At 37.6% G+C, this 23295-nt stretch overlaps 1 protein-coding gene across 2 annotated transcripts in view; it reads right to left on the minus strand.

Annotated features, from left to right (window-relative positions):
- The window catches only part of LOC127420262 (rho guanine nucleotide exchange factor 10-like protein), a 74561-nt gene extending 52779 nt beyond the window's left edge, over positions 1 to 21782 (minus strand). For both annotated transcript variants that reach the window (XM_051662345.1, XM_051662344.1), the window contains exons 1-7: positions 21514 to 21782; positions 10489 to 10554; positions 7287 to 7595; positions 5269 to 5296; positions 4800 to 4873; positions 2271 to 2339; positions 1250 to 1312 (exon numbers count right to left, since the gene is read on the minus strand). In XM_051662345.1, coding sequence (XP_051518305.1) covers positions 1250 to 1312; positions 2271 to 2339; positions 4800 to 4873; positions 5269 to 5296; positions 7287 to 7595; positions 10489 to 10525 — 580 coding nt within the window. In that variant the 5' untranslated portion in view covers positions 10526 to 10554; positions 21514 to 21782. The remainder of the gene's footprint in view (positions 1 to 1249; positions 1313 to 2270; positions 2340 to 4799; positions 4874 to 5268; positions 5297 to 7286; positions 7596 to 10488; positions 10555 to 21513) is intronic.
- Between the last annotated feature and the right edge of the window lie 1513 nt (positions 21783 to 23295).

Raw genomic sequence — 23295 nt, forward strand, 5'->3', positions numbered from 1 at the left:
TCTCACACACACACTCAACACACACAAACTCACACAAACACTCTCTCTCACACACACACACACACACACACTCAACACACACAAACTCACACAAACACTCTCACACACACACACACACACACACACACACACACTCAACACACACAAACTCACACAAACACTCTCTCACACACACACACACACACTCTCTCTCACACACACACACACACACACTCAATACACACAAATTCACACAAACACTCACACACACACACACAAACACTCACACACACACAAACTCACACAAACACTTTCTCAGACACTCACACAAACTCACACAAACGCTTTCTCAGACACACTGTTTTAGTCATTCATTCAGCCACTTTCTCAGTTATTTACTGAGTGTTTGTGTCCAGAGTTCAGTGTTTGGACAGACAGAGATTTGATATTATTTGTTATAATACGTATTTATTATTTATATGGCTGAAATGTAAGTTTATTTACCCAAATCAGCTTTGGGCTTTGTTTTACCAATTGCCTTATAATTTTGTACAGATGTTTTGCAAGAATGCTGTTTTGCAAATAAAGAGAGAGACGTTTTGAAAAGACACTTTGAAGCTTCAAAGTCTACATTTATACACTATTAAAACATGGTATTTTTTATTGCAAGACTAAGGAATAATTTATTAAATCACAAGGTTTAGAAAAAAGTAAACACACTGCAGTCCTTTTTGCTAGCAGTCCATTACTCAATAGCTTATACAGTAGCATATAGTGTATTTTTACTGTAGTTTACAGTAAAATCCTGCAAATATACCTCTTGTGAAAAGTGCAAATAAACAGTAATTAACTGCTAATCCTTTTGTCCGTATTTTACTGTAAAGGTAGTAAAATAACAGCTTTATGCTGTATTTGCAAAAACAGTAGCAAACTGTAAATTTCAGCTACAGCAAGATACTGTTAATTTTACAGTAACTTGCTGGCAACCCTGCTGCCAGTCCTTTACTGTTTTTTTTTACAGGAACATTTTTAACAGTGTACAATAAGTCTATCTATCTATAGCCTTAGGCACTAGTCCCTGGATGCTAAATTATTCCGACAGTCTAAAAGAAAAACCTGATAGGGTTGTCAATCATTTCTGCAGGAAATACAGAATAGGGTTGGAAGCTCTAACTATGTTCAATAACAAAGAATATCAGCTATGATCAAAGCCAAATACAAATTTAGCACATGGCTACACAGCTATTCCTACTGTCCAGGGGAAGTGTACCTTTATGCAGTCGCAGAGTGAGCTCTGAAACCACACTGAACCATTCCCGAGAATGAACCGGTGCTGCACACACATAGCAGAAACATCTGCTGCTTAACAGCCAAGGGACACATCTTGAAGTTACTTTCGTTATGACTGATGATAAATTGCTGATCATTTCTTGGCTTAAGTTATTAAGACCTCTCAAAATGATGTCAAGTGATTGTTACATAAAGTATTTAGAGCATGCACAACTGTTTCCATTGCAGATTGCACAATTTAAAGGGATAGTTCACCAAAAAATTAAAACCCTAATGCCATTCCAAACTTGAATGACTTCGTTTCTTTCATGAAACACAAAAAGAGATGTTAGGCAGAATGTTAGCCTCAGTCAGCTTGAACTTTCTTTGTATGGGAAAAAAAATGCAAAGAAAGTGAATTGTGACCGAGGCTGTTGTGTTCCATAGAAGAAAGAAAGTCATACTTGTTTGGAACCAGGGCCGTAGCTACTGACATGAAAGGTGGTAACGATTCTACCACAGGTCCAGGGGGGCCCACACCAAATATTAAACTGCATTTTTTAATATGAAAGGGGCCCAGAGTACTACAGTCAGGGGGCCCAGAATTCATTGCTATGGCCCTGTTTGGAACAATACGAGGGTGACGATTTTTGGGTGAACTATCCCTTTAAGAAAAATAATTAATGCATATACCCTTGAATTTGAAATTAATGTTTATATTATATTCATTGTGGCATTTTGATTTTATGATCACTTGTTGATTGTTTTTTATTGTTTGATTGGTGCTGCACATGGCGAACAAAATGTTTAGGAAAATCTTCCTGATTTAGTGCTGAATCAAGTGTGGATATTTGGCTTGGTTATGTTGCTTTCTTTCTTGTAAGATTCCTGTGTGTGTGGATTTGATTAGGCATTGCTTTTTTTTCAGATCTCAAGTTTGTATGCTAATCTGTGCACGTTAAATTAGTGTGGATTTAAAGGAAGGTAAATGTATGACACAGACCCATCCCAGAGCCACCAACCTGTCTGAGCATGTCTGTGGACAGACTGCGGTATAGATGTGTAGAGGCACTCAGGCACAAAATGTGAACCTGGAGATTATATTGTCAAACACATCTGTCAGATTTAGGCGTTGCAATAAACTGTCTTTATGTACACTGGGAGTGATATGTTTTGGTGATTCAGCAAGGTAGCTAAACTGTTTAAAATACACTACCAGTCAAAAGTTTGGACCTACCTTATACATTGAATTTATGTGTCTCATGCTCTTACAGACCTTTTAATCTAAAGGCTTATGCTTAAATGCTTGAAATTGTTTTGTATACTAAAAAATGCGTGCTTAAGTATGAATTTCTTTACAAAACACAACAACATTTGGTAACACTTTACAATAAGGTTCCATTTGTTAACATTAGTTAACAATATTACTTAAAATGAACTAACAATGAACAATACTTTTACAGCATTTATTAATCTTAGTTAATGTTAAAGCTGAAGTATATAATTTCTACAACACTAGCACCACCGAACGGAATTGCAGAAATAAGCAATGATTTCAAAACAGCTTTCAGAATACGCCCCTCATCTGCTGTTTTTAAAACATTTGATAGTCCCGCCCCCAACTCACTGGTTGAGTAACATTGTATGGGTGGGTCTAAGTGGGTTGCTCAAAACAAACACAGGAATTTTATAGACACGAATGAATTGCGCCCGGTAAAAGTAGTGTTTTTTTGCATTGCTGTCTTCATTCTAGAGTCCGATTCATTAAAGGATTTATGCAGATCAGGCAACGGCGCAAATGTGCCCACAAAATTGCTGCTGAAAGCAGTTTGCACACTCAGTTTGCACATTCAATTCTGATCTTGCAGCCGATTCTGAGTGCTATATAGCAAAGGATGCCACAGACCACCTTATCTGACACACTCTGCCAGGACTGTCCAGCTTCACTGTGATTCAGACACCTAAATCATGTCTTAAACATACCGAAAGTGCACTTGACTGCACCGCAGATCTGGATATACTGTATGCCAATTTTTACACTCTTCTCCATCATTTGATCATTATTTAATGAATTACTGCTGATACAATCGGTTGAAAATGTTCACAAACGTCTCTTTTAAAGGTGCTCTCAGTAACTTTTGTGTTTGTGTCATCTTGGACTTACACTGACACCTAGCGGCTTGGATGCAGCATCATTCAAAATCAATAGTTTTTAGTTTCAGATGACATTGTAAAAATTTAGTATTCACAGTCAGCCATGATTACTTTAATCAATGAGTGAAAGTGTCCTATAACAGGATGGTTACTGAGATTAAGTAAGTAGTATTCGGCTGGTCATGTGATTCTAACATGGCAGTCCCCATGATGGGACCTTCTCCATGTAGATTTAAACAGCTTTTTAAGGTTACTGATATGACTACAGTCCTCATCTCGTGTGAGTATTCATGATTTTATGCATATGTTTCAAAATTACAATACATTCCTTTGAGTAAAAGTTTTTTAATGAGGAAAAAATGACTGAGTGCACCTTTAAATAAAATTAATTTTTCCGCCTACTTCATTCGCGGTAATAGCGCAATCTTACTTGTCCCAGGCATTTTTTGTGAATGAAGCACAATCTACAAGAAGCCTAATTTACATAGAAAATAGTCATATTTGCATGGAAAGAAATGACAACGACTTCATTTAAATATTCAAGATGCAGCGCAATTTCAGTGTTGATTGCACCTGTTTAAAATAGATTGCGGGTGGTTAGTGAATACGACGTAGGTTTTTGCGCTGAAATACCATGTGCAAAAGTTGTGCAACTCTTTAGTAAATTTGCCCCACTGTGTTTACAGTTGTCCAGAAAATAAACCTATGATTGGCTTACTTATAGTTGTCTATGCATACGAAGCTGGGATAGGAGAAAATATTTGAACACTAAAAAGTTACATACTTCAGCTTTAATTTTAAAATACAGTAATACTAGTTAACGTTAGTTAATGCACTATGAACTAACAATGAACACTTGTATTTTATTTAACAGTAAAAAAATAAAAAATAAATAATAAAAAAGAAAATGCTGTAAAAAATTATACTGTTAATTGTTTGTTCATGATACCTAATGCATTAACTATTGTTAACGAATGCAACCTTATTGTAAAGTGTTACCCAAAATTGTATTATTCTTTTTTAAATGGATCAGGTGGACCAGAAAATAAATGAAAAACAGCCAAAAAGTGCCCAGAATACACATGAACCCCTTAGGTAGCACCTTATGAAGTTGGTTGAGAGAATGCCCAGAAAGCTATAATCGAAGTGTAGCTACTTTAAAGATTTGTGGTCACTACATTCTCATATGTCCATTTGTGTTATTTTATAGTTTTAATAACTTTATTGTTCTTTTATCATAGTAATAAAAAATAAGTAGGTAGATTCATTAAAAAAAAAAAACTATTTATAACCACAAGTAACCTTAATGTCCACTGAACACAACACAAAACTGTCAATGGCATTTAACAAGTTTAGAGTCAATTCCATAAAAGTGACAGAGTTCTACAGTGTAGTACCTTCATAAATGTTATTTTTCTTCCAAGTGCTTGCAGGTTCATCAGTCATTCGAGGCTCGGCAGATACAGAACTCCTGAAACATCACAAGAATGTTGAATTATTTGAATACTGTCCCTCAGTGTTTACTCTAATTAGACACTGTTTGCGTTTGGGCACATCACATGACCACTAGATGACACTAGACCCAGAGCAAGTTGTTGAATAACTACTATGTTAACATTACAGGTAAAATAATCCACCCTAGGCTGAGACTACAGATTTTTACAGAACTAAGACAGAACATTAATACAAGAAGAAAAAAACAACACTTTATACTGTATGCATATTAGGATTTATAGTGTCTCTATGAAATTCCTGTTGGAATAATACGAATCAAGACGTTCAGTTGAATATGTTCAAGTGAACACATTAGGCAATACATCTGTCATAAAATCAGCTGTGTGCATTTACAAAAACAATCCTTCTTACCCATCAGGAGATTGTCTGGCCACCATGTCTGCAGGGAAAACAGAAAATAGGTGGAATGTTTTATATACACTACACCAGGGGATTTCAAAGTCTTAGAAAGTGGACCTCACCTCTGACAAAACTTACAAGATGTCTGTTTGACAATGAGATTATTTACAGTAACTATTTTTCTTGAATATTAGTGACAAAAATTGCAGGTCATTGGATCGCTCTCAGAATCATATACGAGCTAGTCTGTATCTCTCACAAAAACATGAAGACATGACATGATTTAGCTTATCACATTTTCGCTTTGGTGTCTAAATGCAGGGAATATTCCATATATGTAAAAAAATATATACAGGTGCATCTCAATAAATTAGAATGTCGTAGAAAAGTTAATTTATTTCAGTAATTCAACTCAAATTGTGAAACTCGTGTATTAAATAAATTCAATACACACAGACTGAGGTAGTTTAAGTCTTTGGTTCTTTTAATTGTGATGATTTTGGCTCACATTTAACAAAAACCCACCAATTCACTATCTCAAAAAATTAGAATACATCATAAGACCAATAAAAAAAACATTTTTAGTGAATTGTTGGCCTTCTGGAAAGTATGTTCATTTACTGTATATGTACTCAATACTTGGTAGGGGCTCCTTTTGCTTTAATTACTGCCTCAATTCGGCGTGGCATGGAGGTGATCAGTTTGTGGCACTGCTGAGGTGGTATGGAAGCCCAGGTTTCTTTGACGGTGGCCTTCAGCTCATCTGCTTTTTTTGGTCTCTTGTTTCTCATTTTCCTCTTGACAATACCCCATAGATTCTCTATGGGGTTCAGGTCTGGTGAGTTTGCTGGCCAGTCAAGCACACCAACACCATGGTCATTTAACCAACTTTTGGTGCTTTTGGCAGTGTGGGCAGGTGCCAAATCCTGCTGGAAAATGAAATCAGCATCTTTAAAAAGCTGGTCAGCAGAAGGAAGCATGAAGTGCTCCAAAATTTCTTGGTAAACGGGTGCAGTGACTTTGGTTTTCAAAAAACACAATGGACCAACACCAGCAGATGACATTACACACCAAATCATCACAGACTGTGGAAACTTAACACTGGACTTCAAGCAACTTGGGCTATGAGCTTCTCCACCCTTCCTCCAGACTCTAGGACCTTGGTTTCTAAATGAAATACAAAACTTGCTCTCATCTGAAAAGAGGACTTTGGACCACTGGGCAACAGTCCAGTTCTTCTTCTCCTTAGCCCAGGTAAGACGCCTCTGACGTTGTCTGTGGTTCAGGAGTGGCTTAACAAGAGGAATACGACAACTGTAGCCAAATTCCTTGACATGTCTGTGTGTGGTGGCTCTTGATGCCTTGACCCCAGCCCCAGTCCATTCCTTGTGAAGTTCACCCAAATTCTTGGATCGATTTTGCTTGACAATCATAAGGCTGCAGTTCTCTTGGTTGGTTGTGCATCTTTTTCTTCCACACTTTTTCCTTCCACTCAACTTTCTGTTAACATGCTTGGATACAGCACTCTGTGAACAGCCAGCTTCTTTGGCAATGAATGTTTGTGGCTTACCCTCCTTGTGAAGGGTGTCAATGATTGTCTTCTGGACAACTGTCAGATCAGCAGTCTTCCCCATGATTGTGTAGCCTAGTGAACCAAACTGAGAGACCATTTTGAAGGCTCAGGAAACCTTTGCAGGTGTTTTGAGTTGATTAGCTGATTGGTATGTCACCATATTCTAATTTTTTGAGATAGTGAATTGGTGGGTTTTTGTTAAATGTGAGCCAAAATCATCACTTTTAAAAGAACCAAAGACTTAAACTACTTCAGTCTGTGTGCATTGAATTTATTTAATACACGAGTTTCACAATTTGAGTTGAATTACTGAAATAAATGAACTTTTCCACGACATTCTAATTTATTGAGATGCACCTGTATATTAGGCATCCTAGATAAACGTATGACAGTAAATCTTCCACTGAGGGAAAAGACGTACACACATATTACTGACTAACACATACTACAAACTAACCTGGGTATGCTGTGTGTTGATTTGTGTTGATGTCTTGGACCTCTCCATTTACCGCCTGCTGGAAACTGTGTGTGACCCGCTTTATAGCTTGACAATAAAGTGCATTTGAGGCCATGCTCCCTTTAGTACGCTCTGAATGCTCAGCTTCTACATGAGAAGATTTCGACTCTCTCTTCTGTTCAGAGTTCTCTCCTGTGTCATGTTCATCTTCACTATCATCGAACTCAAACTTCTCACCAATTTCTTCATCTTCATTGTCCTCCTCTTCCTGCTGCTGGGGTGTCTGAGTCACACCAGTGATCACTGACTCTGAAAAAACATTCAAAATGTAATTTTCCTGGCATCAAGAACAATAAAAACTAAATTTGAGAAAATATGAGTGGTGCTTTATAGTTCAAATTCACCACTGCGAAGCTAAAGGTGTTTTGGGTGGTTGCTAGGGTATCCCTATGCTGTTGCTAAGGTATTTGGAGTGGTTTCAAGTTTATTGCTATGCGGTTGCTAGAGTGTACTGTGTCATTGCTAGGTGGTCAAAAGAGCCCACTTCCAAGTCCCTATGATTTTCTGATAAATAGATAAGTAAGCCTTAAATGTAACTCACCCTTCAAATGTTAGTTTTTCACATGTTTTATTATTCGCCATACCAAATTCAAGTTTATTAAATTTAGGATTAGGGGTTTGTTCAAAACTTAAAGGGATAGTTCACCCAAAAATGAAAATTCTCTCTTCATTTACTCACCCACATGCCATCCCAGATGTTTATGACTTTCTTTCTTCTGCAGAACACAAACAAAACATTTTTGAAGAATATCTCAGCTCCAGGTCCATACAATGCAAGTGAACGGTGACCAGAAATTTAAATCTCCAAAAATCACATAAATCAGTATAAAAGTAATTAATTTGACTCCAGTGGTTAAATTCACATCTTCAGAAGAGATATGATAGGTGTGGGTGAGAACCACATCAATATTTATTTCCTTTTTTATTATAAATATTCACTTTTACATTCTCCTTCTTTACATTTGCATTCTTCGTGCATATTGCCACCTACTGGTTGGGGCTGGACAAAGGTGGCGATTTAAAGAAAAAAAGGACTTAAATATTGATCTGTTTTGCACCCACACCTATTATATCACTTCTGAAGACATGGATTTAACAACTGGAGTCTTATGGATTACTTTTATACTGCCCTTATGTGCTTTTTGAAGATTCAAAGTTCTGGCCACCATTCACTTGCATTACATGGACCTACAGAGCTGAGATATTCTTCTAAAAATCTATGTTTGTGTTTTGCAGAAGAAAGAAAGTCATACACATCTGGGATGGCATGAGGGTAAGTAAATGATGAGAGAATTGTCATTTTTGGGAGAACTATCCCTTTAAGTATATGAGCAAAAGTAAAAGTGATTAGGATTCATTGCACTCTCTGTATCTAAGCAACTGCATTTGTATTCCACTATGAAGCCAGAGATTGATTCAAAGAGGCTCAAAATATGTTTTGACCATAACACTGGAGCCAAAACCCAGCCCCCCAATGAGTCATCAGATTTGTTCAGAAAAGCACACAAAACTCAGATTTGGCCATCCACCCCATCATCAGAATACTTTCACAATCTACACGGGCTAAACGCCATGACTCCTTCACTCTCATAGCACAACAAAGACATTAAACACATAGACAACATTATTTATCATAATGATGGAAACAATCTGTCACATTCTTAAAAAATTCAAGTCCAGAGTTTCAACCAAAAAGTCCACAGTGCGTTGTGAGCTGACTTCAAAGTCCTTGTGTGTAATGACGACAGCATACAGTATATCCACCATTGGTTATAAACTACAGAGTCAAATAAAACATCACATCACTTTTATGGAATTTCAAACAGTTTTACATGTTGTTGTTGGAACACTGAGAAGCCAAAAGCACAGGGATATGGATTACTGACTCCTCTGCACTGGACTGAGAAAACAGACCATGTGATCAGCAGGTTTACACATGTGACCATATGGTCTCTCGAGAGAATACTCAACTGAAAGCATTTTGTTCTAGTAAATGTTTTCACTTTGTTTTCACTTTGTAACTATGAAAGTGGGTTGTGCAAATCAGGGACATAACATTTCTATGTTTGAGATAATCAATACATTACAAATACTAATATGCAACACACTGTAAAAATGTTTTCATCATTGTTATAACTTTGTGTCCATGCATTTACTGTAACCTGTCATTTCTAATTTCTATCATTTTTACTTGATTTAATGCATTTTCAGAGTTTCAAATAAGTGCAATAAGTTTAAAATAAGTTAAATAAACTTATCAGGTTGCACTACTTTAATTTTACTACAAGATTTAAGCAACATTTTAATGCAGGTTTTCAATTTTAGGGGGCTGAAATTTCTTACAGTGTGCTTTTCAAAATGTTCATTGCAAATTTTCCTTACAAAATGACATCAATCAGTTACTCAAGTCCATATAAACTCACATGACTTGAAAATGGCTCTAAAGGTCAATAATAACACAGTGCTCAACTACTATCATCCCATTTTCTTCCACAGCAGAACAACAGGTTAGAGAGTGAAACAATTCTTTACCTTGCCTCTTCTCCTCATCACCCTCTCTCCAGCAAAAGTATGAGAACCCCTTATGCCCTACCAGGTGGATTTTAGGTGACATTATACATTTAAGGGACTGTCTCGTGCAAGTGGTCTCCATGGCTGCAGGGTGGATGTGTGTCAAGGGGAGGTGGCATATGGTGCCGTGGAAGAATTGCTCTGACAAAGCATATGGTCAGTTACCTTGAGCACTGCCTAGCCCCCAAGCAGTTTCCCAAGCTCTCAGGAGATTAAAAAGGTCATGCCGTATTCCCTCAACCAGGTACACAAGAGTCTTATCCACAACTGTGCTTTACAGTTTACATATTGTGTTCTGCAGTATACCCATACAGGTGATGTGTGGGGTCATTATCAGCTCTAACACTGTGATTATATTTCACTTTGTTTGAAAAGAGAACCACCCTTTTGTATCATGCCCATTGTTTGGGCCTTGTTTATACCAGAGTGTTGTGAACAATGTGATGTCACATGTACCTGCTCAAACAACTTGACAACACTACCAATTCATGGCATGACTAAGCACCACTGGGCTTGGTAGGTTTGAATAATATGTAATAATTTGTAGCTTCATAATACTGTAGGTACTAACCTTGTTGAGGAGGGTTAAGAGACTGTGGAGATGCCATGATGTTAGACGGTATTCATGTCTGCACTCCTGTAAAAGAGAAAAGTCTTGTGTTACCACATTTTTAACACAGGTAATTATATTTTAAAAGGACTATTACAATAATGGGGTGACGCCATGCGAAGGGCAGATATGTAAGAGACAGCTCTGTGCACTTTGCTAATTTTTTTGATTATTTTCATGATATAATCCGGTGTAATTCGATACACATAGTTACACATTTGCTGTTTGAGGTAAACATGGCAAAGAAGTCAAAATCCATGGGCTCTGGAGACATTAAAAGACACTTACGGGTTCAAGATGAAAGCCCAGACAATCCTGGGACTCGATTTAGATGGCGCGGCGGGAGAAGGAATCCAGCGTCAACTGTCCAACATGTCGGTGATGTTGACGAAGGTACTTGCGGACTTGGAGGATCTCGCTGTAATACATCGATCGTTACGGCGATGGAGAAAAAATTATCTGAGTTAGTCACAAGAGTGACAGATGTTTTAAAGACAAATCGATTACTTGGAGTCATCAGAGAGGGATTTAGCCGCTAATCCGCCCGCGACCAAAATTGATTTGGAACGTGTTCTTGAAAAGCTTGAAGATCCTGAGAATAGAAGCCGCAGGAATAATGTTCGATTCTTGAGCATGAGGAGGGCAGAGATATGGTGAAATTCCTAGATGAGCTTTTTCCACGTCCGCTCGACATAACAGGCCATAAACTGGAGGTCGAGCGAGCTCACAGAGTCCTGGCTCACAGATCTGCTAAGGAAGACAGACCCCGATCGATTCTGGCCAAATTTTTGAGATCACCCGATAAAGATCTTGTGTTGCGCCAGGCGAGGAGCAAAGGAAAGCTTTCTTGGAAGAATTACAATATTTTCTTGTTCCCGGACTTTGCGAATTTGACAAGAGAGAAACGCAATCGGTTTAAGGAATGCAAGAAACTCTTACATCAGCGGAATATCAATTTTGCAGCCGGCCAGACTGAGAATAAACACCAAGGACGGCAGCAAAGTATTTACATGTCCCAATCAGGCAATGTCTTTTATTGAAACAATGGGTGAGTAACCATTGGATGTTTTTCTTGTAAGTGGATTGACTCACTGTACATACTCTGGCTTTCGGAGGAAGCTGGGCGCCATTTTTGTTTCTTTTTGTGTTGGCTCTGCCGAGCGGCTGGAGTTTGTTTTGTTTTGTGGATTAACACTTTTCCTTAAAGAAACTTTTGCATTGACGGAAGATCACTTTTACAATGAAGTTCCCGGGCAGATTGAGAATAGACACTACGGATGACCGCAAAATATCTACATGCCCACATGGATGTCTTTTATAAAGCTGGCGGACTGTGTAAATCATGGGATATACTTTTATGCGGCCTCCGAGTGAACTTACTCTTGACCATCCGAGGAACCGGATGCGTGTTTAGTTTCCTTTTGTGCTGGTTCCGCCTAGCGGTTGGAGCTTGTTTAGTTAAATAACACTACTTGGGACAGTTATGGATGAATCTGTCAGTTCCTTGTGCTTATGCCTCCTGTCGGCTGCAGTATGATTTGTGGAGTATTTTCGTGGGACATTGGAATGATTATTTCATCTGCTGCACTCATCAGCTGGCTCACTGAAGATTCGTTTGTCTGTCCAAGGAAAATGAAAGGATTTATATCGGCTTTGTGAAGGAACACACCTTCGAGACAGTTCTGTGAATGCGTCTACACGTTCTCTGTGTTTATTCTGCCTATTGGCTGGGGTTTGTTTTACAAAATATTTGATGTTATGTAATTTTGCCTTACAAATTTGTGAGGCAAAATTGAGCAATCCGATGGCAAAGTTGTCGCGGGGGCTCCTGCAGGCGTACATGGACTCTTTGAGTTTAGATGGATTGACGGCGGTTGGCGCTTTCGTGCGTGGGGTTAATGCGCACGTTTTTCTTTTTTCTGTTTGTTTTGTTTGGGGGGGAAGTTCGGGGTTTTATTGTTGCATTAATGTTGAAATGTGGTCTTCATAATTTTGGCACACAATTTATTTTTTCTATTATATCAAAATGTCAAATGTTAATATGAGTGTACTATCTCTCTCCACATGGATGTAAATGGGTTGGGGCACCCCATAAAAAGAAGGAATGTTATTTATTTTCTTAAGCATAAGAAATATGATATAGTGTTTCTTCAAGAAATACATCTTTCTCCGCAGGAAGCTGAAAAATTTGGGAAGATATGGGGTGGACATATTTTCTTTAGTGTTGGCTCAAGTAAGAGCAGGGGAGTCATTATATTGGTAAATAAACATTTACAATTAAAATGTCTCAAACAATTTAATGATAAATTAGGAAGTCATTATTGTTTTAGCAGAAATTCAGGGCAAAGTCTGATTTTGGCTAATATTTACGCACCTAACACTGATGATCAGGGCTTTTTCATAGATCTTGAAGGGATGTTACAAGCTGCTGGCACCCCTCATGATATAATTTTGGGAGGAGACTTTAATCTTTTGATGGATATTTGGAGACTTTTGAACCCATCTGGTAGAGACTATACATTTTTTTCATCAGTCCATAAGATTTATTCTAGAATAGATTTTTTTCATTTCATCTGTTGAAATGACATTTTAGTCTCGGATCACACCCTGGTGAGTTTAGAGGTGTTGCCACATATAGAGAAAAAGAAATCATATAGTTGGCGCCTTAATGTATCCCTTTTGCAAAATACTGATTTCCAACAAATGTTAAAGACTGAAATCAGTGTTTATATGGAGACCAACTGGTCCTCGGTGTCCTCTGTGGGTGTGGCTTGGGAGGCACTTAAGGTGATTCTTAGGGGTCGGATCATACAGTATGCCTCATTCATTAAAAAATCCAAAGCACGAGAACTCGTAGAGTTGGAAGAGAATATTAAAAGTGCAGAGGCAGAGCTGAAGCGCCGTATGTCAGCTGATAGCCTCAGAGAATTGACCCAATTGAAATATAGATATAATACTATTTTGTCGCGGAAAGTGGAGTTTTGGTTATTCAGGGCAAGACAGTCATACTTTGAGTCGGGGGACAAAGCAGGGAAGCTTTTGGCTAGAGAGAGTCTCTTTCTATCATTCCCTCAGTGAAATCTGCTGGTGGTGAAATTTTATTAATAATGCCTTTAAAGATTTCTATCTTGATCTTTACAGTTCCACATCTTCGTCTACTGATGAAGATATTAGAGACTTTGTGGAACCATTAGATCTTCCTAAACTGAAGACTTAGCAAAAAAACTCTCTTGATTCTGAGATAAACTTGGAGGAGCTTGACGAGGTAATTAAGTCCCTACCTACTGGCAAGGCTCCGGGGCCAGATGGTTTTGCCGCAGAATTTTTTAGATCCTATGCTCTACTTTTGTTAGAAGTTTATACTGAATCATTAAAGAATGGAAAGATTCCTCCAACCATAACCCAAGCTCGGATCAGTCTGATTCTTAAAAAGGACAAAGATCCAAGCGAGTGTAAAAGTTACCGTTCAATCTCCCTGATCCAACTAGATGTAAAAATGTTGTCAAAAATTTTGGCTAACCGATTAAGTAAGGTTATGACACCTCTTATACTTATAGATCAGGTGGGGTTTATTCGGGGCCGCAGCTCTTCTGATAACATTAGGCGTCTCATCAATATCATGTAGTCAGTAGCGAATGATCAAACTCTGGTCGCTGCCATCTCACTTGACGCCGAAAAGGCGTTTGATATGGTAGAATGGGATTATCCTTTTAAGATTTTGGAAATGTATGGGTTCGGGAGTACATTTATTGGTTGGATTAAGTTACTTTATAGACACCCTGTAGCAGCGGTACAAACAAATGGATTAATTTCAGATTATTTTACTCTGGATAGGGGCACTCGGCAGGGTTGATATTTTATTATTCGTCTCCAACCCTACTAGATCTATGCCTTGCCTCCACAGAATTATTAACTCCTTTTCTAGGTTTTCAGGATATAGAGTCAATTGGTCTAAATCCGAAGCTTTGGCTCTGACAGCGTACTGCCCAGTAACGGCTTTTCAGCCAGGTGCCTTCCAGTGGCCCAAACAGGGCATTAAGTATTTGGGCATTTTATTCCCAGCAAATTTGTGTGATTTAGTTAGAGTTAATTTTGACCCTTTAATAAAAAGGTTTTCGAGCGATGAGGGTAGGTGGGCTTCACTACATTTAGCTATGATTGGGAAGGTTAATGTTATTGTATTGTAATGAACTGTATTCCAAAATTCAACTACCTGATACAGTCTCTTCCTGTAGATGTCCCCCCTCTCTTATTTCAAGCAATTTGATAGCATAGTGAAGTCCTTCATTTGGAATGGTAAACGTCCCAGATTACATTTCATTAAGTTGCATAGGCCGATTGACAAAGGTGGGCTAGGCCTACCCAAGATTTTGTTTTATTATTATGCATTCAGTATCAGACTTTTGGCTCATTGGTCACTTTCACCTGAGAGAGTCCCTCCCTGGTTTTGTATTGAACAGAAATTCCTTGCCCCTATTTTGCCATTGCAAAGCCTTTCTATCAAACTAACCGAAGAATTTAAGTTACACCCCGTTATCTAGCATTTGTATGCGGTATGGACAAATGTGTCCAGAGTGTTTAATTCAGACATTTGTTTAAATGTTGCTTCGAGCATATAGCTGAACCCAAAATTATGTATTAATAAGTCCCCTTTTTGCTGTGGATTGTGAGGGAGGTTAATACACTCGGTGACTTATATGAGAGTGGAGTGTTGAGATCCTTTGAAAATATGGTTCAACATTTTGGGATCCCCAGGTCTCAATTATTTAGGTATTTACAGCTGTGCCACCTGCTTTGTGCTATTTTTGGGAGTAGCATACACCCCCCTAAAGCGGCAGATACTCTGGAAGTGGTGATTACTGCTTTTGGAAAAGGCCATGAGGCATCAGTGTATTACTCCCTTCTAATTCAGAGTCTGGGGGATGGAGTTTCAAATTCTCTCAAGAGATTATGGGAGAAAGATTTAAACTTGGTATTGGAGGAGGGAGTGTGGGCTAGGATTCTAAAAAATTTCAAGTCTACATCTAGAGATGCAAGGGTGCGCCTTATGCAGTTTAAGATTTTACATAGATTCTATTGGACCCCCTCTAGATTGTATAGGCTTGGTCTTAAAGACACAACCACCTGCTGGTGATGCCAATCAGAAGATGGGGACACAACCCATGTTTTTTTGGTGGTGTGTTAAGATCCAAGATTTTTGGTTGAGGGTTCAGAGTTTTATGTGTGACGTATTGGACACTAAAATTTCAATTTGCTCCAGACTCTGTATTTTAGGCGATGGGCGGTCATTAATATAGGGGATAAATACATAAAAAAATTGGCTCCTGGCCAGTGTTATGATCGGCAGGCAGATCATCCTTAGGGGATGGAAGTCGGCTGGTGTGCCCTCATTTTAGTAGTGGTGCATAGAGATGGGCAGGGTGGCAGCTTTCGAAGAAATGTCATATAGAAGGCAGGGAAATTTGGAGTTATTTAATAAAAAATGGAGCAGCTATTTGTCATTTTTGGAAGGCTCTCGGGGAGGGGAAGTGGAGAGAGATGTGTAGTTTTAAATGTGTGTGATTTAATTTTTTATTTATATATATATATATATATATATATATATATATATATATATATATATATATATATACACACTACCGGTCAAAACTTTTGAAACACTTGACTGAAATGTTTCTCATGATCTTAAAAATATTTTGATCTGAAGGCGTATGCTTAAATGTTTGAAATTAGTTTTGTAGACAAAAATATAATTGTGCCACCATATTAATTTATTTCATTATAAAACTAAAATTTTATAAAAAAAAAAAATAAAAATTTAAAAAAACATTTTTGAAATTGATGACTTGGACCAAATAATAAAGAAAAGCAGCCAGTAAGTGCCCAACATAGATGGGAACTCCTTCAATACTGTTTAAAAAGCATCCCAGGGTGATACCTCAAGAAGTTGGTTGAGAAAATGTCAAGAGTACATGTCTGCAAATTCTAGGCAAAGGGTGACTACTTTGAAGATGCTAAAATATAACACAGTTTTGATTTATTTTGGATTTTTTTAGTCACAACATAATTCCCATAGTTCCATTTATGTTATTCCATAGTTTTCATGACTTTACTATTATACTAAAATGTGAAGAAGAAAACAATTATAATAAAGAATGAGTAAGTGTTTCAAAACTTTTGACCGGGATTGTGTCTGTGTGTGTGTGTGTATATATATATATATATATATATATATATATATATATATATATATATATATATATATATATTTTATATTTTGTTTTTCTTTTTTTTTTTTCTCTGTGTATTCTCAAGTTGGACCACAGGGATATTTGTTGAGGGTCAGGGTGGGGTTAAGGATTGGGAAGGCGAAAGGGAATAATGGGGGTTAAAAGTTGATTTGGTGTATATATGTTTGCTTTTCTGTTTCATGTGTTTGAATCAATAAAAAGTGTTAATCAGAAAAAAAAAGAAAAAAAAAGAACACTGACTCAACCAATGTCTTGAGTTGGGGATGGGACAATCTGTTTGTTCGATCAATGGAAGATGCGGGGCGCATTTGGAGAGCTGTTTGAAAACAATGTTTATTTTTGCAATTCCGTTTGGTGGCGCTAGTGATGCAGAAATTACTCACTTCAGCTTTAAAGGTTTTTGGTTCAACCACAAATTAAAATTTTCTCATCATTTACTCACCCTCATGCCATTCCAGATGTGTATCACTTTCTTCTGCTGAACACAAGGATTTTTGGAATATCTAAGCTCTGTAGGTCCTTACAATGCAAGTGCATGGTGACCAGAACTCCAAAAGCTCCAAAAAGGAGAGCATAAAAGTAATCCATACAACTCCAGTGGTTTAATCAATGTCTTCTGAAGTGATTCAGTTGGTTTTGGGTGAGAGCAGAGTCCAAAATGTAACTCCTTTTTCACTGTATATCTTCTCATTGCAGTCTCTAGACATGATCATGATTTCAAGCTCGAGTACACTTCCTAGAACTTAACACATGCGCAGAGTGCTAGATGGCGCTATAGGAAGTGTAATCGAGCTTGAAATCATGATCACCAAGGAGGCTGCTGTCAAGATGTAAAGTGAAAAGGGAGTTACATTTTGGTTTGTTCTCACTCAAAACCAACTGGATCGCTTCACAAGACATTGATTAAACCACTGGAGTCTTATGGATTTATTTTATGCTGCCTTTATTTGCTTTTTGGAGATTTTTGAATTCTGGTCACCATTCACTTGCATTGTATGGACCTACAGAGCTGAGATAGTCTTCTAAAAAACTTTGTTTATGTTCAGCAGAAGAAAGAAAGTCATACACATCTGGGATGGCATGAGGGTGAGTAAATGATGAGAGAATTTTCATTTTTGGGTGAACTATCCCCCTTTCTTCCATTGGTTGTACAAACAGATAATCCTGCAAACTCACACCATTGGTTGAACCATTGTTTCTTAATCAGTTTGGTCAGGATGCTTAAACCAATGAATGTTCAATAGCGACATTGAGCCACATGCAGTGTTACACTTTTGGGTGAAATCAACCTATGAATAACTTACAGTTCACTTATAGTTGCACATTATAGATGCCAGGATAGAAAAAAATAATTTGAACACTGATACAATTTCACACATCAGCTTTAAAGTCAACATGAAGCATTGTTCGCAACCCATTTTACTTCTGTAATTTTGTGACATATTTGTGAAACAGAATATTGAAAGCAAAAATACAATAGATTATAAAGACAAACATTTTTCAACTTTGGAATAATTTTCACCAACAAATTACTCACAATAAGCAGGAACATGTATTAATAAGGTACTGTAAATAGGCTCAGCACTGATTTCATGTTGACTTTAAACTGTCCAGGGAAATTCAAGTTTACTAATGGCAGCTGAGTGAAAATGTTACATTCCTTAATAGTGTGTGGCAGATCAAGGCTTGCCTTACCAGCTGAATCCTCACACAACCACTCCTCCCACATTTACAGGGAAAGGCTCCCGGCATGTATCAGAACAACACAACTCAACTATGAGGAATGACTGAAAGGTGATATTGAGAAATGTTCTGAAGAAACTTTAGAACAGGTTTATTTAAAAGCAATAGTTTACAAAAAAAATAAATATTCTGTCATAATTTACTCACCCTCATATTATTCCAAATTTGTATGACTTTCTTTCTTCCATGGAACACAAAAAGGTGGCAGAATATTAGTCTCAGTCACCATTCAGTTTCATTGTATGGAACAGAAGTATGCAATTAAAGAGGATGGCGACTGAGACTAACATATTGCTTCATATCTCTGTTTATGTTTCATGAAAGAAATAAAGTCATACAGGTTTGGAACAACATGAGGGTGAGTAAATGATGATAGAAGACCAGCATAGCTGATTTGTAGTTGGGATGTTGGCATACTTGTATACCCACCAGTCATCTTAAAGACCCTGTAAAATCACGATTAAAGTTTTGCTGCTTATAGATTATATCTATTAGCTTTAAGTTCATCTATTTGCTAGTGCAGTAGTTCTCAAGCTTTTTGATTCCAAGGCCCCCAAGGTAGGCTATTAGATGTTAATATTATAAGATATTTCCTCAGATACTTCTACTGAAATGACAAAGCTTGTTTTTCAAAGTTTTTTAATGTAAGAAACTACTAGTGTAAATAGATTAAAACAATTAATCATGATAAATGTTGTGATTCCAGAAATGTCTAGAACTGTACGTTCTTCATAAAAATCAATCTGTTAAAGGGAGTTATTAAAAAAACTTTTTTTTTTTTGTATTTTCATTAAGTTTAATTATAATAATTATATAAAAATTATAATAATCTACCTTATTTTAAATAATTTTAAGAGATCTTAAGGCCCCCCTGGAAGTGTGCTGAGGCCCCCTAGTGGGTCCCGACCCCCTGGTTGAGAACCACTGTGCCAGTGTACTTCTAAACACTGACAAAATTTGTTTTCAGAAGATAAAAGCATTTCAAATCTGCAGTCTCTTCCGGCTAAAAAGACTCAGGAACATCCATGATGTCACAAAGAGGTTGAGAAACCTCTTCTGAACAAATAACCCTAACCCCTTCTAGAACAAGAATCTGAAGCTCTCATAGTGGAGGGTTATTGTCTTAGAAGGGAATAGGGCATAGGAATGATCACTTTGGAATGGGATGCGCCAACACGGAAGTTAGAGGAGAGGAAAGTTGCTTACGTTTATTTATGTTTTTTTTGTGCATCCGGAGATTTCTTGGGATGTACAGCTCGAGTATGTGTTCTTCATTCTTTATGTTCAGTGTATTGTGATTCAGAACATGGATATATTATCTTTTAATCGCTTGTTTCTCATTCATCTGCATTATACTTGCACAATGGCTCCAGCCTCATCCTAAGTGAAGACCGCAATGTGCAGTGTGCATTTGTGGGCTGGTTATGGATTAATATTGTCAGTTAGATCATCGTTCGGTTCTCTGGAAAAGCCGGCCAATATTGAGGTGGAAAGGGGTGTGTCTGTGGCTGTAAACTAAAAGCCTGTTGGCTATTTTTAAAAATGGGACGAGTCTTTCAACATGTACAGCCCCCACTTCCTGTTTTAGTAGGAAATACATCAAAACGCCAAATTGAACTGCGCTCATCAAGGCACTTCAGGGGACTTTAACAAGCTTAACCAACAGACTACCTTGGTCAAGCAGCTCCACATGAAAGGCCATGCAAGTTGGCCAGACTCAAGTTTCATGGTGAACAACATGGCTGTGCTGGTCCAGCACCAAACCAGCAATTAATCTGCATGGACCAGCAAGAAAATTCAAGCTGATCTTTTCAGCTCAGTCAACCAACATATGCATTATAGTACAGTTTTTGCAATGTCTTAATAAGATGTATTTAACATAAAGTACTTGCCTGAATAGACAAAGACAAATAGAATCTGTCCCAATTCACTCTGAGAGAGCACCACAAGACTGAATGGTTGAGAGTAAAGCACACAGTAAAAACTGTGTACTTCAGGTCCCTACATGGACTACAATGAATGCCACGGCTCCCACCAACACCAAGCCACCTTTCAAACAAATAACACAGGCATCACCTTGGACACAGGAACAATGACAGAAGCATCTAGATTTCCACACATACAGTATTAACTCTCCATGCACACTCAGCTTACAGTCATTTTCCCTCTTAAACACTGTTATCTCCCTCCACTTCCTGTTTGAGTCACTATTTAACCCATTAATCAATACACTAGACAGCAGATGACATGAAGAAAGACCAGCGTTTCATATAAAGTATTGGCGATAGTGGCAGAAGGAGCCTCATTAGAAAAATGACCTACAGGAGCGATTTGATTCAAAATGGTTAACTGTGTACTGCTGATACAGTCTGAAATATCATGGACAGGACATGAGATTGGGCTGATATTTACATGTCTGATTACCTGTTCAAACATTTTTCATGTCACAAATGAAACACAGAGAAAGTCATCCACTGTTACTGTCAGGTGAAATATGGCTTTGTTTGTTTTTATCCACCCCACTAAGTTTTTCTCTGTGATCATGAAACCCTATTTATGTCTGTCTTTTTATCTATCCTTATTTAGGCTTTTTATTTAACATGACAGGTAGTCAATCAGGATATATACTATCTCTCAAAACTGCACTATTGTTGTCTCATAAGAGACCAGAATATTATTCATATAAGATCAGCACTATTTAGGAATATGCATATTGCAAAAGTATAAAATACACTTTCTCCATAACTGAATTTGGAAAATGTTCTTTAATATGAGCCCAATACATTCATCAGACAGTTATAATGACCAGACTGACTATGCATACTAAAATTTGCCTCATTTTTAATATATTATAAATGTGTAATTCCATCACCCTCACTTGCCCCCCAATGAGCTTATATTGCATTGTCATATTTTCATGTTAAACAACATAAGCAGCGCTATATTTTTACCTCTTGTTCCAAAGAAAGACTTACTCAGTAACCTGGTTTACCTTAAATGTCACCCTCTGATATTGTCCTTATTGATCACAGGCAATCAATGTAAGTCCATAGTCATCATGTGTGCTCCCATCTTTGCGCAGTGCAGCCATCTGTGAATCTGCTGCTGATGACAGCACTATTTCTTCTTCAAAAAGCACAGAAATTATAAAGAGCTCATTGCAATTGTTTTCTTTAACTGAGGAACAAGTTCTGAGACACCCAGTGCATGAACTGACAAGGATTCTCCTACAGATATCAAACTATTCTCCTCTATTATTTTCCTGAGTCCCTCCCTTTTTCCTTTCTTTGCACTCCCTTCTTCCCCCTGCTGTACATCAGGAGAAAGCCTCCATGCAGCATGCAAATACTCACAGATCCAACCAGCCAATGGCAGATGTTCAAGCCAGCAACCCCACCAATCACAAAACAGCAACTCTTTCAATAGTTCCATGCTGTTGGGGGTAGGCACAGCTTTCAAGGAAAAGACGTCAGGGACATTAATATGCTCATCTTGAGGTGCCCAATATGCTGCCAGCACTAAAAAAAAACTCCCTCTTCTTAGCCTATGCTATATTGCAATGATGTCCCAACAAATATATAAGTTCACACTGTCACCAATTGTGTGAAGTACTCAAAACTTAGACGCTCTGGTGCTTGTTCAGGTCTTTTCCCCACAAACAGGAAATGTGAATCAAACAGCTGTTGAAAGTAGATACAATATCTGTGTTTCTCACACTGTAGAATAAGAGACAACCCTTTTGTTTTTATAAAAATTAGCCTTATTTTTTAAATTATACAAAAGGGAGTTTTCCTTTCCCATAGAAGTTATTCTATGTAATGTGAAGGTGAAATATTCAGATTTCCTCAAAATTATATTGAAAGTAATGTAATAAATATTCCTTATAGATCATATTAGACATTTTTTATTATTTAATTTTTCCCCTTAAGTGATTTGTAATGTTGGTTTCTTGCACCAAAAACATGAGCATTTTCCTTTCCCTCGTGCACCCTGACCCACTATATAAAACAGGCTGTTTTTGCAACTTTATCTTTAAGACCTTTGTTATGACTGGTTAACCTCTTTGGATGAAAAATGAGAAACTGGGCTGTAAAAGCATGCATTGTGACATGTTCACAAAGCAATCTGCGCTAAAATGTGCCTTAGAACCTGCTTAAATCTTCTAATCTATTTAGACCCAAATTAAACCCTACTTTTGATCATAGAACCTACATATAACTTGGAACCCATCTAAGCCGTACCTACTGTAGGACATATTTAGAATATAGCTATACTTATAACTTGGAGCCAAATGCAAACCTACTTCGATATTGGAACCTCCTTTAGAACTTGGGACTGGGATCTAAGAATCTACTTTGATTTCAGGGCCATGGAACCTACTCAAAAAACCTATTAAAAATTATGTAGAAATTGGAACATAATTGGAATACACTTGGATCTTTAAGCCTACTTTTATAGAGCTTTTCCATGGCCGAACGATGCTGAACACGGTGAGTAACGGTATCAGTAGCATTTCCACTTGAGCATGGTTCGGTGCGATTGCAAATTGTTCCCGGCCTGGATTTCTTAGCACGGTTAGCTAACCGTACTCAGGACAGAAAATTGTTCTGGTGGAACATCTTTAGTGATGTGGCGACAAACGATTGGCCATTTGCTCAGTCCATTCTAAACTTGATTTTGTAGCACCACAGTGGAAATAGAAACTGTAACCGCGTCAGATATCTGCAATACAGACACATTTACAAAGCAATCTCCACTGAAATATGCCTTAGAA

Source organism: Myxocyprinus asiaticus, chromosome 29 (assembly GCF_019703515.2).
Source record: "Myxocyprinus asiaticus isolate MX2 ecotype Aquarium Trade chromosome 29, UBuf_Myxa_2, whole genome shotgun sequence".
Classification (NCBI taxonomy): Eukaryota; Metazoa; Chordata; class Actinopteri; order Cypriniformes; family Catostomidae; genus Myxocyprinus; species Myxocyprinus asiaticus.